General features: G+C 45.1%; 1 protein-coding gene across 4 annotated transcripts in view; it reads left to right on the top strand.

Annotated features, from left to right (window-relative positions):
* Nucleotides 1–13,321, top strand: part of AREL1 (apoptosis resistant E3 ubiquitin protein ligase 1) — a 22,240-nt gene extending 8,919 nt beyond the window's left edge. For 3 of the 4 annotated variants that reach the window (XM_009280709.1, XM_009280707.1, XM_009280708.1), the window contains 12 exons: nucleotides 1,413–1,490; nucleotides 1,997–2,138; nucleotides 2,547–2,668; nucleotides 4,443–4,518; nucleotides 4,893–5,002; nucleotides 5,530–5,709; nucleotides 5,870–5,995; nucleotides 6,195–6,324; nucleotides 6,411–6,469; nucleotides 6,660–6,749; nucleotides 7,732–7,907; nucleotides 8,095–11,226. In XM_009280709.1, coding sequence (XP_009278984.1) covers nucleotides 1,413–1,490; nucleotides 1,997–2,138; nucleotides 2,547–2,668; nucleotides 4,443–4,518; nucleotides 4,893–5,002; nucleotides 5,530–5,709; nucleotides 5,870–5,995; nucleotides 6,195–6,324; nucleotides 6,411–6,469; nucleotides 6,660–6,749; nucleotides 7,732–7,907; nucleotides 8,095–8,197 — 1,392 coding nt within the window. In that variant the 3' untranslated portion in view covers nucleotides 8,198–11,226. Of the gene's footprint in view, nucleotides 1–1,412; nucleotides 1,491–1,996; nucleotides 2,139–2,546; nucleotides 2,669–4,442; nucleotides 4,519–4,892; nucleotides 5,003–5,529; nucleotides 5,710–5,869; nucleotides 5,996–6,194; nucleotides 6,325–6,410; nucleotides 6,470–6,659; nucleotides 6,750–7,731; nucleotides 7,908–8,094; nucleotides 11,227–12,617 lie in introns of those variants that run through there. The other variant, XR_657647.2, reaches the window with a different exon arrangement.
* The last annotated feature ends 2,289 nt before the right edge of the window (nucleotides 13,322–15,610 follow it).

Genomic DNA, 15,610 nt, shown 5'->3' with positions numbered 1-15,610 from the left:
GGAGTCACATGGAAAAGACGAGGGGTAATGGGTACAAGTTACTCCTGGGGAGATACTGATTGGACACAAGAGGAAAATTTTTCACAGTGAGAACAATCTGCCGTTGGAATAATCTCCCCAGGGAAGTGGTGGATTCCCCAACATTGGACACTTTTAAGATTTGACTGGACAGGGTGCTGGGCCATCTTGTCTAGGCCGTGCTTTTGCCAAGAAAGGTTGGACCAGATGATCCTTGAGGTCCCTTTCAACCTGGTATTCTATGGTTCTATGATTAATCTATCGATCTGAATGCATTCTGAAAAATCTGAAAAATTTATCTTAGCAATAAATATCAAAGTGAAAGACTAATCCAGGAACTGCTTTCCTGACAAAGAGAGAAAGAGGGCTGTGAAACAGTTATAGGATGGAGGGTGTTGCTAGAGATTTCTAAATCTCTGCTGCGTGCGGCTCTAAGAACTGACTTTGGGAATGAGTGCTGGGTCCTTGTGAGCTCAGCATCCTTTCATCCTTGGGGTATTGTTCTGGACTTCTGTACTTTTTTCTGTTGCATTACCTGGTAAAGGAGACCACCAGAAGTGGGTAGTTGCAGGTTCCCTTTAGGTGCCAAAGTTATTAATGTGATTCTGATGCTTGCGTAATTGTATCCCTGGATATCTCTCTATATACCTAGAGCATCTGTCCTGTACAGTAGGTAACTGTTACTATGCTGTTATTTCTTTAAGAGGTTGCTGTTCATATTTGCTTTGTTTCTGGAGAAATGCTGCTCATAATTTTTTCCAGACATTGCAGCTAGAACAGGCTTGTGCAGGAAATGGTTTTGTATTTTGTCTAAAGATGCTAAAATTTCATCTTAGCTTGCTTTCTAGAAGGCGACAGTTTCACAGTTAGTAATTATTTGGCAGAAGTACACTGGGAAGAAATTTCTGCAAATCTCCTGGATTTAGCAATTGCAAGTGCTTTTTAAAAGTTGTTTGAAATGGTTGTGAAAATGAGGGAGTAGTAGCAATAGTTCTGTTAGGCAGTGTGACTTTTTCCAAAACCTTTTTGTCAATGCATTACAATTTTGTCCTGAATTTAGCCTCTGAAGTGAACTTACCATTACCTTCCAATTAGACTGGTGATGTTCTACTGAACGCAACGCCTTACTGCTGTAAAATGTGTCGTGCTGGTATCCCACATGCATTGTAAATGCACGCAGTAAAGTCTTACTGACAAGCTGCTTACAGTTCTGTACAGCTTTAAAGGTTTTTATGTATTGTGCCAGCGGACAATGTCACCAAATGTTGCAGAAACCTATCCCTGGGGTTGGAGGGAGGTCTGGCCTTAGGGATCTGTCTTGTGCCTCGTGTTTCAGGGACAACCCTTAACAGATGTGTGACCTTTAACATTTTCTTTTCCTTGTGGTTACTCAGCAATTCTCAGTGAAAGAATTCTACCTGAAGATCATTCCATGGCGCCTTTTCACTTTTAGAGTATGTCCTGGCACAAAGGTGAGCCTCTTTCCATGTAGCTGTCGCTGCACCTCCATGTTATTAGCTTGTGGTCCTTGTGAATGACAGTCTGATTTTTGCTTTTGGAGAGAAGGGCTGTCACCCACAGGGCAACATTTTGTTGTCTAAAATTCAGACTTTGGAATTCCCTCTCAGTGCCTAAATTCTGCTAATATTTATGAATAGGAGCCAGTTGTATCACTCCTTCCTGCCTTTTGTCCCAATCCTAGGTGAAAATCTATTTCTTTTGCATTTCTCTTGTTTATTTTCCTCATAACCTTGCTAAAATGCTGTGATTGTGTCCGCTGAGGCCCCTAGGCTAGGGTGTGAGGTTTGAAGCAGCCTCCTAAATGGAGTCTGGATGCTTGAAATAGTGTTCCTGTTAACTACATCTGCTTGGGTGAGCAGAGAAAGTCTTAGAGCGCAAGTGGTGTTGCTCTGTCCACTGAACATGCTGTGCCTTCTGCATGATGGGTTTACCCTTTCTTGCATCTTTTTGCTGCTAGTTTTCATACCTTGGTCCTGACCCTGTACACAAATTACTGACACTGGTGGTGGATGATGGGATCCAACCCCCTGTGGAGCTCAGCTGCAAGGAGAGGAACATCTTGGCAGCCACTTTCATTCGCTCTCTGCATAAAAACATAGGTAAAGGGGCGGTGAGGTGGGTACAGTAGTCAGGAAGTTAGCACTTGAGTCTGCTAGTTTTGCTTGGGAATGAAGATTGTCAGCACTGAATGACCTCTGATGAGAACTCTGATTCTTGGAGTCTCATGTTCTGTTCCTGTGGGTGCTTCCAATGAATGTATTTCATCGTGCCAGCTGTTCCTTTTCAGTTTGGCTTTTCTGTCAGGCTCTTTGAAAGTGCACCTGTGAGTATCTGAATGTCAGCAAGACTAACTGCAAACTGCCTTTAGAGTTTTGTTTCCAAACTTTGCTGTAATAAACTCATCCTTGGGCTGTAAAGCTGACCTGTGCAGTTAGTCTTAGGAATGCCTTCTAGATGTTCGAGGTTTTGACAGCTCAGGCCTGAACTGAAACTGTCACCATTCTCAGGAGGCTCGGAGACCTTCCAGGACAAAGTGAACTTCTTTCAGCGAGAGCTACGTCAGGTGCATATGAAAAGACCTCATTCAAAGGTCACGCTGAGGGTCAGCCGTCACTGTCTGCTGGAGTCGGTGAGTGTACAGGCCACTTTGCTTAAGCCCAATGCTTCCTCCATCCTTTTTCTTCTGCTTAGTGCCCAAAGAAATCCAAACTGGCATGTGCTAGGGCAACCATGCTAAAAGTGATTAGTCCTTCTGTTTCAGGGCACATGCCAGTAGACAGCTTGAGACGGGAAAAAGAAAAAAAAAAAAAAATCTCAAGGTAGCTCCTCTGTGTTCAGGTTTGGTATTGTGTGGGATGCTGTGTTCCTTCTCTACAGCCAGGAAGATCAGATCAATTTCTTAAGTAATTAGGAAACTTCAGCTCTGATAAATTTTTAAGGAACTCGTCACAGAGTAAATCAAGCCATGAGAGCTGTCTAGGGTAAATGCATGCATAGCCTGTAAAAGCAGGAAATCTGCTAGTGCTGTTCTGTCCCCACTTCACATTGGAACCCGAGGCCTAGAGAGAGACTGTCTACCTGGACCAGATTTGGGAGCAGAACCTAGAGCTCCTGAGTCTTTATCTACTGTTTTTCTGGTACAGAGCCATTCAGTGAGATAAGCTGTAAAGTCAGGTGTTACCGAGCTGCGTGTATGAAACTCTTGCATTGACAGGCTTCTAGTAGTGGTTCAGTGTGATGATAAAATATTCTGTAGAGTCCTTGAGTTAAGTATTCACCAATGCTGACCTGAGCTGATGTGTTTCTGAAATCGAACTTAAGAAAGAGACATTCATACATCCAGTTCTTAACTGACATTCTAAATGCTGTGTACGCAGGGCAGGCAGTTACCCTGACTTACTGTTTTCCACGTGTCTTACAACAGTGATGTTATAAAGACGGAAAAGAATGTTTCTGGGGAAGGCAGGAGTGGCTGGGACTTCCCTTGATTTACACTCAGTAAATCTGTGTGTTGGAATATTTTCTGCACGTACAAGCTTGCAGTGTTTACGAGATTATGTTTCGGTTAATAGTTTGCTACACAATGACTTCACTTCTAAACAGTATTTCCATGACTATTTTTTCCCACTATTTTGGAAATTCCTGCACTGTCATGAGCACTGGTGTTACAGCCTAGTAAGACAAAATAAATTAAGTGCCATAATAAATGTAAGCTTTAGTGTCCAAGGTTGACAGGCACAATGAATGTGACCAATGTGTTTAGCCCAGAGGTGTGACTAGTGTGATGCTCTAACCTATTTGAGGATAAGCTAAGCCAAAGCTACCTGTATGACTGAGGACTGCTGTGTAGCTTTTTTACTTTTCTTTAATTGGAATCCAGAATCGGGATACAGGAAGTTCTAGACACTTGAAATAATTTTGTTACCTTTTTGCATCGTGACTTGCTTTAAGTATGAGCTCAGTGAACCCTTCAAGCTATTTTCTAATGCTTTGTGAAACATTCCTTTTTTAAATCTAACTCGTGGGCTGGCAGTGCTTTACAGAAATTGCTCCTTCCCACAGGCATTTTAATACTTTAAACAATACTGTACTGCAGCCTTGAGAGGGATACATCTGTGCTGTGCTAAGACCTCACGCTGGTTTTAAGATGAGCTGTATTTATGTGGATAAGGTGTCTTATAATGGAAAATGAGGAATTGGCTTCTGTGGCCTTGGACAAATAAGAATTACACCTTAGGAGTTCCTAATTCTCAGTTTTATACTGTAGAGTACTAGACTGTTCCTTGGTTTTTTTGTGTTGCTTAAATTGCCCATCCACACGTGCAGGATTGTATATTGGCTATGGGGTGCCAAGCAGTAATGGCGGCTGCTATTTTTTTTTCTTTTTTTTTTTTTTTTTTCAGTCTTTTAAAGCAACACGAAATTTTTCTGTTTCTGACTGGAGCAAAAACTTTGAAGTGATTTTTCAGGATGAAGAAGGTGAGTTATCCTGTGAATGTATTTGAGGAGGAAGTGAAAGGAATGACGGTGGAGTAGTTTTAGTCTGAAATTCTGGTTTCTTGTAGTATGTCTATCCTTTGTGGCTTTCCAGCCCTTTCACTTTCTCACAGACGTTAGTGAAATATCCTGCGGTGCTATTCTATCCCTACTTTACATAGGGACCTGAGGCCCAAATAAAAACCATTAGGACTAGGTTTGGGAGTAGAACCTAGAGTTCTGGAGTCCCTGTCTACTGCTTTTTTGCTATGGAGCTGTTCACTGCAATGAGCTCTCGTGTCAGGTAATACTGAGCAGCATGCATGGAACTCTTGAATTGATGACCGATGGATGACCAAGCTTGTTTTATCTTGTAGCTCTGGACTGGGGAGGTCCACGCAGAGAGTGGTTTGAGCTTATCTGCAAGGCGTTATTTGATACCACCAATCAACTCTTTACCCGCTTTAGTGATAACAACCAGGCCTTGGTGAGTCTGCAGTTCCTATGCTGAATGTACAGAATTGTGTGCATTGACAAGCTGCTAGTTAAATAACGCTGCTGCTAAATTCATTAAGTGGTGTGCAACCTTACCCATTCTTTAGCTTGCCTGCACAGTCACTTCCAGTGCCTTTCTCAAAGCTTTGCTTAATGATCTTAACCCATTGAAGTGTCAAAGAACGGGCTGGATGAACAGCAGAGGGTGGCCAGTCAGCAGGGAAGGCTGGATTTCTGGGCAAGAGGAGGTGGCATCCGAGTGTCTAGAGGTTTTGTTGGGTCTGAATGTTTCAGAATCCATTTCTGCTCTCATACAGCTTCTGGCCTGTGCATGTGTAACATTTTGTATTCTTTCTAGGCAGGCTCAGGCATTTTATTTCTGTTGCTTGGCTTTGAGGATATTACACTAAAGCTCCTGGGGCAGCCTGAGAGATGCAGTGACTTGAACTGGTCCCATACTTGCTATTTGTGCTAGTCTTGTCTGGTACTTGGATGTTTCATTTTGTTTCCTCTTCTCAGGTGCATCCAAATCCAGGGCGTCCCACATATTTACGACTCAAAGTGTATGAATTTGCAGGCCGCCTAGTAGGAAAGTGTCTTTATGAATCATCTCTGGGAGGTGCTTACAAACAGCTGGTTCGAGCTCGCTTCACCCGATCCTTTCTGGCTCAGATCATAGGACTTCGTATGCATTACAAGGTAAAGCTTCCCAGCCTTGTCTGAAGCCTGTATTGGTCTGGGGAGAGGTTGAACATTGGTGTAGTAGAAGCAGATCCAGAGTCCTGATTAACAATGTATAGTTTTGGTTGGTTTTTTTTTCCTTCCTTCCATGTCCCTGCCTTCTTTTTCTTTCACACAGTATTTTGAAACAGATGACCCAGAATTCTATAAATCCAAAGTTTGTTTCATACTGAACAATGATGTGAGTGAGATGGATCTGGTCTTTGCTGAAGAGAAGTATAGCAAAACAGGACAACTGGAGAAGGTGAGGGAGGCAGCTCTTGAAGATGGGACAGTTTAACCCCTTCTGCCCGTAGCAGGGGAGGCCGAGAACTCTGCTATGTGCCCCAGAAAATTGAGCTTGCTCTGGGCAGTAGCTCCTTGCTTGGGTTTATTCTGCTTGGGAGTTCAGGTCTGGGGAATGCTGATGGTCACACTCACATCAAGTGTTCTCCTGTTTTCAGGTGGTGGAACTGGTGACAGGAGGGGCTCAAGTACCAGTGAACAATGAAAACAAAATCTTGTATCTAAATCTGCTTGCGCAGTACAGGTTGGCCAATCAGGTTAGGGAGGAGGTGGATCACTTCCTGAAAGGTAACATGCTGTCTGCTCCCTGCTCCTGTCTGCCTTTATGTCCCAGGGGATAGCACTTGCTGGTCTGCTCTTCTCTTCTCTTCCAGGTCTTAACAAGTTAGTTCCTGAGAACCTCCTGGCTATTTTTGATGAGAATGAGCTTGAGGTAATTGCTGCTTCCCTAAGCATGTCTATCCTTACTTCTCCTCCCCTCTGACAAATGAAGCACTTTCTGGATCTGGAATAAAGCCAAAATGTTTCTTCTCTAAGCATTTTAAACATTAGTAATTTGCACAGTAGCTGTTGCCTTGTTTCCTGGGCTCCTGAATTTCTGACTGCAGTCTCTTGCCTTTCAGTTGCTTATGTGCGGTACTGGAGATATCAGTGTCTGTGACTTCAAGGCACATGCTGTAGTGGTAGGAGGATCTTGGCACTTCCGTGAGAAGGTAAGTGAAAGCGTTTCTCCCTCCTGCGTGCTGAAACCAGTTATCCCAACTACAGCAGAAGACAACTTAAACTGGGAACAGATTTCTTGGTTGGAAATTAGGCTTCCAGAAGGACAAACTGGAAAATTTGGGGGTCAGGAGTAGGACTGCAATCGTTATGAAATAATGTTTCCCCCTAGAGACATCCTTCAGCCTGGCTGACTAGAGATGATGCTTAATCAGTTGCCAGCAGGAAAAAAATCATCAGCAGTGGTCTTTTTAAGAAAATCCAACAAAGCACTAATTAAGAACAGTTCAGCAGGGAATCAGGAGGAATTGGTGGGAATTATTGCTACTGAAGATGTTCATGGTGATATACTTATCCCTAAGGGATGCTTGAAGATCATGATTGCAGCCCACGTGGAGTGTTTGGAATTCAGTGCTGTGGTAAAGACTACTGATGTAGTAGCCTAAATTTGTACCCTGTAATTGTTCCCATCCCTCCCTGCCTTTCCCAGTGTGAGCGGTATGGGAATGGTAGCAGTTTCATTTAGAAAAATAATGGAAGCTGCCAAAAAACCTGAGATGAAAAGAGATTGGGAGTACAAGCTTCTAGCTGTAAACACTGGGATGGTTCCACCTTCCTGCAAAAGTACCAGAGGATGTGAAAAAGCAAAAGATCAGCATAGTGCAAGAAGCAAATGAGCTTCTGCATTGTAAACCTACCTCATTGCCTATGCAGGTGTTTCTAAAAATAAAATCTCTGTGGGGAGAGCAGAAGTCTTTCTGCTTTAAGGGAAAGGACTGGTGGGAGGTAGTAGCATGGGACATGTCTTAACTGATAAGAAGAAACTATGTAATACTTGCCTCTATGTGTCACCCTGGTAAAACAAAAAAAATTCTGACTATTAATAGGGGCAATTGACTGATCTTCTTGCAACTTGTTTATATGCTTATTTGATTTGCTTGGCTGACCTGGCTTTACCTTCCTGTTTCCTAACAGGTCATGAGGTGGTTTTGGACCGTGGTCTCCAGTTTCACACAGGAAGAGCTGGCCAGGCTCTTGCAATTCACAACTGGTTCCTCCCAGCTGCCCCCAGGAGGGTTTGCTGCACTCTGTCCATCTTTTCAGATCATTGCGGCTCCAACTCACAGTACTTTGCCGACAGCCCACACTTGGCGAGTATCCTGGGGTGGTAGGACTTTCTGCATTGTGCTTTTGGGAATGACACCAGCTAGTTGTGGTGGGCAAGCAGTGTATAACATGTAATGTGTGTGACGCTCGTGTCAACCCATCTAAAAGCAGCTGATGGGGATGGTCCCCTCTCAGATCTAGTCTGAATGGAATTTTTCTTTTGTTTTACAGTTTTAACCAGCTGTGCCTCCCTACTTATGACTCCTATGAAGAAATGCACAAGATGCTGAAGCTAGCTATCAGCGAGGGTTGTGAGGGCTTTGGCATGCTGTGATTTCCCCTTTCCAGGAGACCACTTAGCCTCCTGGCTCTTTGTGGAAAGACCCAGGTTCAATCCTCTGCTTGTTCTCCTTTCCTTCACATGGGCAATGGAGGCAGAGCAAAGACTCCACGTAAAGGACTTTGTCATCCAGAAGATGTCACATGGCCTTTCCGTATCCCAAATATGTCATCAAGAGCTCATCTTTTCCCTTTCCCTCATTCTCCCTTTGGTTCAGTGTGAAACAGCAAAAGGACTGTGGTGCATTCATCAAGGAGATATTGCACTTGATTTCCCTGCACCCTGTACACCCATCCTTCTGTGAGAAGATGAAGTTCATAAGCAGAAGTTAGTGAGGTGCAGGAGATCTGCTGAGCTGCCGTTATTGTAGCTCTCTGGGAGGAAGAGGGAAGACCAGCATGGAGCTCTGCTGGAAACCTGGCTCACAGGAAGCCTTAGTAACTTTCCACGTCTTGGCTCAATTCCCCCAGTGATGCTCCCTGATAGCTAATTTAACTCTATGACTCATGAAGAGTATAGGGTTGTCCATCCTTTCAGCACCTGACCCAGAAGGGTTTCTGATTCTCCTCTCCATCTTGTTCTGGATGCTGCTGTCACCTGTGCCACAGAGAAAAATGGGCAGTATCCACTGGAGGGAGTAACCCAATGGGGGGAACAATCTCATCGGAGCACAAGTGCTGGCCCTGACAGTGATCCTGTACTACCTCCGCCAGGGTCCAGCAGCAGAAGCATGTACTTCTCCAGCAGTGGCTGGTAATGAGCCTCTACAAATGAACTGGAAGAGGAGTTTCTCCTCCATTGAATGTTTCTGATAGTTGATGTTGCACAGGAAGCTGTCCCATGCCCTTGCCTTCTTTTCCCTTCTTCGGGAGAGAGCATGGGCATGAGTGTGATCCCTCAATGCTGAGCACCAATGCCTATCCCACATTCACCTTCAGGGTATGTACGTTATGTAATAACAGTGACGGGTCAGGAAGCAGCTACAGTGTGCACTGGGCTTGCGTTTGTTGTTGGGGTGGTGGTACTGGGCAGGATGTGGTACCTCCACCCCGGCATCCCACAGGGTCTTGGCTTCTACCTCTATCAATGCAGCAGCCTGAGGCTTCTCTTTCTCTACTGCATTTCAGGCAGAGTTTCCAGAGGGGTGCTGGTGCCTGGAGAGCAGCTGGCTTTCTGTCCTCCCAATCTTCCTACCTTCTTTCTTCAGCTTTCCTTTCCTCCTGTTCCATTCAGTGCTGCTGGCTTTCCAGCACAAAACGTTAACTAGAACTTCGCTCAAGTGATCACTCAACAGCCTGCACTCACCATTGTCTGGCTTGTGGGGAGAGGAGTGTGCAGACCAGCATGAGAAGTAAGCTTATGATTGGGTTGTGTTGTTGCTGGCAGTCCATTCAGCCCTTCCCAGGGAAATAAAGGGAAGGGGAATTTGGGAATCTTTATAAGTTCTTCAGTGAAGCAAAATTCAAGATCTTGCAGTTCTCAACAGTCCCTTAGTTCAGGTCAGGAGTCAAAGGCATGCAGGAGTCAAAGTGTGAGAAACCTGCATTGCTACTGCCTGCAATGTAAGCTTTCACTGGATTATGTAATTGCTGGGTTTCTTCCAGAATGGAGTCTCAGACTGGCATCCCTGAACTAATTTTAGAACACCGTATTAGATAAAAAGTCACATCATCCTTTTCAGTCCCCTTCTGCTGTCCTCAAGCTGATCCAGGCAGACTTCTGCACAGTATGGATATTTTAAGATAACTGTGTGTGCTTTTCCAGTATAGCTTAGTTGAACTGACTGGGAATTTGGGGGAAACATTCTACATCTAGAAAATGTTTTTAAGGCAGCATCTTAGCCATTCTTGGGCTGAGTGTGTTACTTCTGTACGGAAAAAAATAAGCCATTTTGGTGCCAAAAAGCAGCCAGCTGAGCATTGGGACTACTCAGGGGGATTTCTTTGCCTTGTGAATTCATTCCCCCATTGGCACCGAGGTGCTGGGAGGCTGCCAGCTTGAGAGTTGCCACTGTTGCGCTCTGACAGATCACTTCAGTAGTGGCTGTTCTCCCTTTTTTAGTGAAGGCTCCATTCTGTAAGGTCCTGAACTCCTTTGGGTGGAGAGTATGGTACCATTTTACACTGCAGATGGCTTCCATGGTCAGCAGAGTTACAGCTCCTGTGTTCTCCATGCCACCACTTTACTGTTTTCTCCAGGGACTGAGAGGAGGTGGCAGTGCTCAGCTTAACTCCTGTTTGTTGGGAGGCGTAGCTTGGTGCTGTTCCCACATTGCAGCCTTGTCTTGCACTCTTACCCGGTGAGGATGTTTCCAGCCTTGTAGCTATGGGCCAACTCTGCCAGTGACATCTTCCTCAGGAATCTTCTCCCTTCTTCTCTTGAGCTGGACTTTTTTATTCTGAGTACAAAGTAGTTGGACATTGGGCTGTCTTCCTCTGCTGGAAAGAGCTCCTAAATGCTTCTCATTGCATTGCAGCCAGCACCCCATGCTTCCCAGCAGCTGTGCAGATGCCAAGGACTTTCTTAACACAAGCGCAGTCAGCCCCTAGCTGGTCCCATGTTTCTGAGATCCATCACAAACTAGTTTCTAAACTCGTCTCAGCTTTATGCCCTTTTCCAGTGCAGTCACTTTTTATGCTGCCCTTAACACTGGCAATGGGGATGTGCTTTGGTCACCTATACTGTATGTTACTTCTGGCAGAGGCTTGTTACTTTTATTTTTACGCTTTATTTATTCCCACTTAATAGAGGCCCTTCTGTAGAAATCTTTAGGATCCTGGTGTCCTCTCAGACAGGTTCCGTGTTTCCTGAAGCTGCTTTGAGGTGCAGAGGGCCTGGCTTCAGCCTGCGCCTGCAGGCGGTGTTGCATGTTTTTAGAAACCAGGAACTGTGGATGATACCAGTCAAATCCTAGTTCTCTCTGGTGAATTTCTGGCAGAGTTCAGCCAAAATTTGGAAGCCTGTGGTTGTAGTAGCTGATTTTGTAAATAGTTTGTATAATAAATAAAATATTTTAAAAATGCTGCCTTCTCAGCTCAGCATTCTTTCGGGGCTGTACAGAGGGAATCAAACTGGTTGGTGCTGTCCGTGGGCGAGAGGCCTCTCCAGGTCTTCAGTTGTCTTGCTGAGATCTGCTGCAGGGGGGAGAGGATGGTTCTCCACCTGCAGCCTTTCAGGATGCCTGACTGAACCCAGGACCTGTGAGTTTCTGGGAAGAGGCAGGACTCTGGGCTGGGGCGCACAGGCTGCTGTGAGGTCTCTCTGCAGTGGGCTGGAAAATGGGCTGAAGCAGCTGGTAATGCTGGAAAGTATTTTAAGGACTCTTTTATGTAAATTAATAATGCGGTTGGTGCAATTACTTTTTCATCTCACTGTGTATTACCTGACTTTTTGAGATGCACGCATTTGTACTGCTTGTGCTTCGCTGTACTGTCAAGAGGGTTAGATGGAGCCAGGAGAAAAGGGTGCGTTTGAGTCCTTTGCACCTTTTTAAATTGTATAAAATGTTTTCAGATTGCAGGGTGCAAACAATGTACCTGTAAGTGTCCGCTAACAAACAGCGGAGTAATTAGCAAGTTGACAGCTTGTTGCCTTCAGGGGCAGTATCCAATTTCTGTGATTCTCTGAGCTTGAGCTGTTCCCAGCTCTGATAAAAAGCATTCAATTTATCACTTGTTTTCCTTGGACTTTTTTTTTTAGCTTAAGGATTAAAATCATAACTTTAAAACTTGAAGATTCTGCAACATGATTCTGTGTCCATTAGCATTGTTGCCTGTAAAACAATGAAAACACTGTTTCCTGGGCTGTACAAAGATTTAGCCCATCTTCAGCCAGCATAGCATTGGCTGGCTGCGTGTGTTCCACCATATAACTAGGCAGATGTTCTCACGTATTATGAAACCAGCATCTAGCCTTGATTCTGGCTTTCAAGCCATGAGCACTAGCTACAGAAGAAAGTGAGCAGTGTATGTGAGTCTCGGGAATTGCCTCTGTGGCATTGTGCTGGGTCATGGTATTATTTAGAAGCTCCTTGTGGGAACAAAGTTGTCTTATGCTGGACTCAGAAGACAGAGGTTAGATAAAGCGGTGGTGAGCATTATGAAGAATCCAGAAACTGAAGTTCCAGTGTCCCCTGGAAATTGCAGAGGTTGTGAGTCTAGAGCTGCTGGAGTTGGGGTCAGGGCGCTAAAAGGTGGGTGACTTTCTCTGCAAACCTGGCATGAGCAAAATGATACACAGCAAACTATGTGGGCATGTCTTTACATGCCATGACCAGTATTACTCATGGGAAGGGGGCCAAGTTGAAGCTGGAGTTTTCAGAAACACTATCTTGTTTGGGTGTGAAGGAGAGAGCTCAGCTTGCTAGATTACTTTAGCATGAAGTAGGTTCTAAAGTTTCTGCCTCTCTTTGCAGGATGCATGATATCATCTGACTGCCCACATTGTCCATCCTAATCACCAGTTTCTTGTGATGTCTTGGAGAGGGAGTGGTGACAGTGACCTGTTGCTGACTCCACAGCCTTCATTTATCCTGGCACCTGGCATGGACTTGGGGCTGGGAGAGAAATCAGGCCCATGCACTCCATGCTGGAATCCTACATGCCCCAACTTGTGTCTCCAGCAATAGCAAGGAGTTGCCTGATGTCTTAGGATCCTTGATTCCATACACGGCCACTTCACCTGAGATGTGTCAAGATGTGCTGCTTGGGGAAACTGGATTTTTGTGCATTCAGTTCCTCTGCTCAGCTTTCTGTTTGCCTCAGTTGTAGAACTATGGAGAAGGAATTTCTTAGGACACCTGAATGAGAAAATGGGGAAATGATGCTTGATTTGGATAAGATTTCTTTTTGCTTTCGTAGTGTTATGGCTGAGCTGGTCAGTTGGACCAGGCTGTAACTCGTGGTTCCCATAGTGAATTACTATGTTTTGTATGGTTTTGGCTGTTCTGCTACCATCTTGTGTCTGACTGACCTGACACATGACAGCAGAAAGAGTTTGATTATGGGAACTATAAAAGGAAAACACGGGGAACAGCAAAGTCCACCAGAACCTCAGCCTGTCTTGGCTTCAGCCTTACAGTGCAGAATCTGAGATTTTAGAATCTTCCTCTTAAACTCTTACCTTGTTTGTTTGTTTCTTCATTGAATGTGTGAGAAACTCTAATCTCTGCTCTCCAGAGCATGAAACTTGATTGTAGGAGGGAGGTGTTACTGCATGAATGTGTTCATTTTTAGACATAATTTGCTATAACTTTTTTTGTGGTAAAACAAAACAGCTGTAGCTGAAGTTCACCCAAAATTCCCGATCAGTCTTTTCCAGCTACCCTTCTGCAGGGATGGCGTGCTACAAAGTATGTTGAGGCGTGGGCAATTGCACATGGGGTTGGAAGTGGGGAGTGAGGCCGAAAGCCAAGCCTTTCAGCCTTGGTATAAAGCTGCAATGAATACAGACGAAGGAAGCGGAGTTCTTGCACCATATGAGGGATGGAGAAACTGGAATTGGCCTAAGGCTGCTCCAGAGTTTTCTCTGAGGCACGTGAAGGCCAGACTGAGTTTGGGTGGTTTTTGGGGGAGTGACTCTGCAGTGGCCAAAACCAAATTCTTCTCTCCCTCTTGAGGCAATTCTCCGATAAGCTTGCAAGAAGTGTGTTGGCCTGCACCCACCCCTTAATTTAGGGATTTATGCTAACATAATTCTGATGGCCTGTAAACTGATGCAATTTTCTGAGTAATCACAGAAATCTCATCTCTTACCAGAAGGAACAGCTGTTTGGGGTTGTCTTGTGCTTCAGTAGCTGAGTGTGAGGTTGCCTCAAGATGAGATAATGCCGCTAATGGCAGTGGGTGAAGAAACGCAAGGAAATACAGTTCTCTGCAGTCCTCTTGGAGGATGATGGAACCAACTCTGGGGGGTTCAGATTTGTCTGGGGAAGTGATCTGCTGTTTAGAGACTAGCTCAGATTTGCAGAGGCCTCTGTTGCTGGTGTGGAACAGACTTGGACTCCTACTCAGGGACAACTGGCAGCCCCTTCTCCCTTGTCTATGACTAGAGCAGTCAACAGCCTTCCCTCTCTAGGCCCTTTCGTATTGGGAACAACATGCAATACACTGGTAGCAATTGTAGTCACTGTTGAAACTAAAAATTATAGTACAAAAATGTCACCTTGGTGTCTTCTAATAAGACACTGAACTGTTGTCTTTCTGCTGCATGTCCTCACCCGTTGAGAGCAGCTCACTGGGCTGCTATCTCTTATGCTGATCAGTGTTGTCTTGTTTCCTTCTGCTCCCTCTCTTCCTGTTCATCTCCTGTCCTTTCTCTCCATCTCGTTCCCAATCCCAAAGAGCGGTCAGTCCAGATGCTGTATAGCTCCTTGCATAATGGGGCCCTGTTTCAAGATGGGGGCTCCTAGTGCTACACCAGTATTGCTATTAAAAATCGAGGGCCTAGTTGTAGATAGCCCTAAGGCTGTCAAGTTGGAGGGACTGGGCAGATGCTGGCTGTTCTGGTAATGAATCTTTTCCTTTTTAGAAGACTTTCATGACATCTGCTCTGGTGCCCAGGTCTGCCGTGCTCCCTGACTCGGCTCTGTGCTCTGAAGTCTGCTGCCCGACAGTTCTCCGAGCAGAGCCGTGCTGCCCCGGGCTCAGGGATGCTCAAGGTGATGCAGGGCTCGGGGATGCTCAAGCTGCCTCAGTGCAGAACAGGTAGCAATGTGGCAGCCCTATTCTGCCGACAGAAGGTGACTGTGGCTAGTTGGCCACCAGAGGGGGACCGATAGTCAACTTGAGCTGGTCAGGTTTAGGAGTGGCCAACTTCAGCTATCTTAAAACCCTGCAAGTTGGGTTACTGTTGTCTGGTTTTTTTTTTTTTTTTTGTTCAGCAGACCTCCTAGTTGGCTGGCAGATTCTCTTGCTGTGCTTCTAACCCCCAAACTGGAGCGTATGAGAAGTGAGCATCTAGGAAGCATGCCCTGGTTTGGCACAAGTCCCTGTTGTACCGCTTCCCCTTGCCCTTTTGTTTTCCAACAGGCAACACATTTAAAATGCATGAAAGGAGGTTGGATTTACGTATGTATGATTAACCTGCAGCACTCCATCTCAGGAGACTTGGGACAAATAGCTTAGTAAGAATAATGTGCTTAATATGAACAAACAGCAGCAGTAACACTAACCAGATTAGGTGTATTCCCTCAGGCTTTGAGACACAGATTAGTCCCTGGTTTGCCAGGGGAGAGGGAGTTTTAACGCATGGACCAGGAAAGCGGAGTTGAGCTTATGCACAGAGAGCTGATATTCTCTTTTTAGGGCTCATTATAACTAAATGGACTGTTTTTATTAACTGCAGGCACCACTAGCCAGGGAGCCTGGGGGAGTGGAAGTTGACAAGAGCTTGGATGAGTTGCAGTAG

Source organism: Aptenodytes forsteri, unplaced genomic scaffold, assembly GCF_000699145.1.
Source record: "Aptenodytes forsteri isolate BGI_AS27 unplaced genomic scaffold, ASM69914v1 Scaffold193, whole genome shotgun sequence".
NCBI classification, from domain to species: Eukaryota; Metazoa; Chordata; class Aves; order Sphenisciformes; family Spheniscidae; genus Aptenodytes; species Aptenodytes forsteri.
The sequence above is the reverse complement of the archived record's forward strand: the minus strand, read 5'-3'. Positions and strand labels throughout refer to the sequence as shown.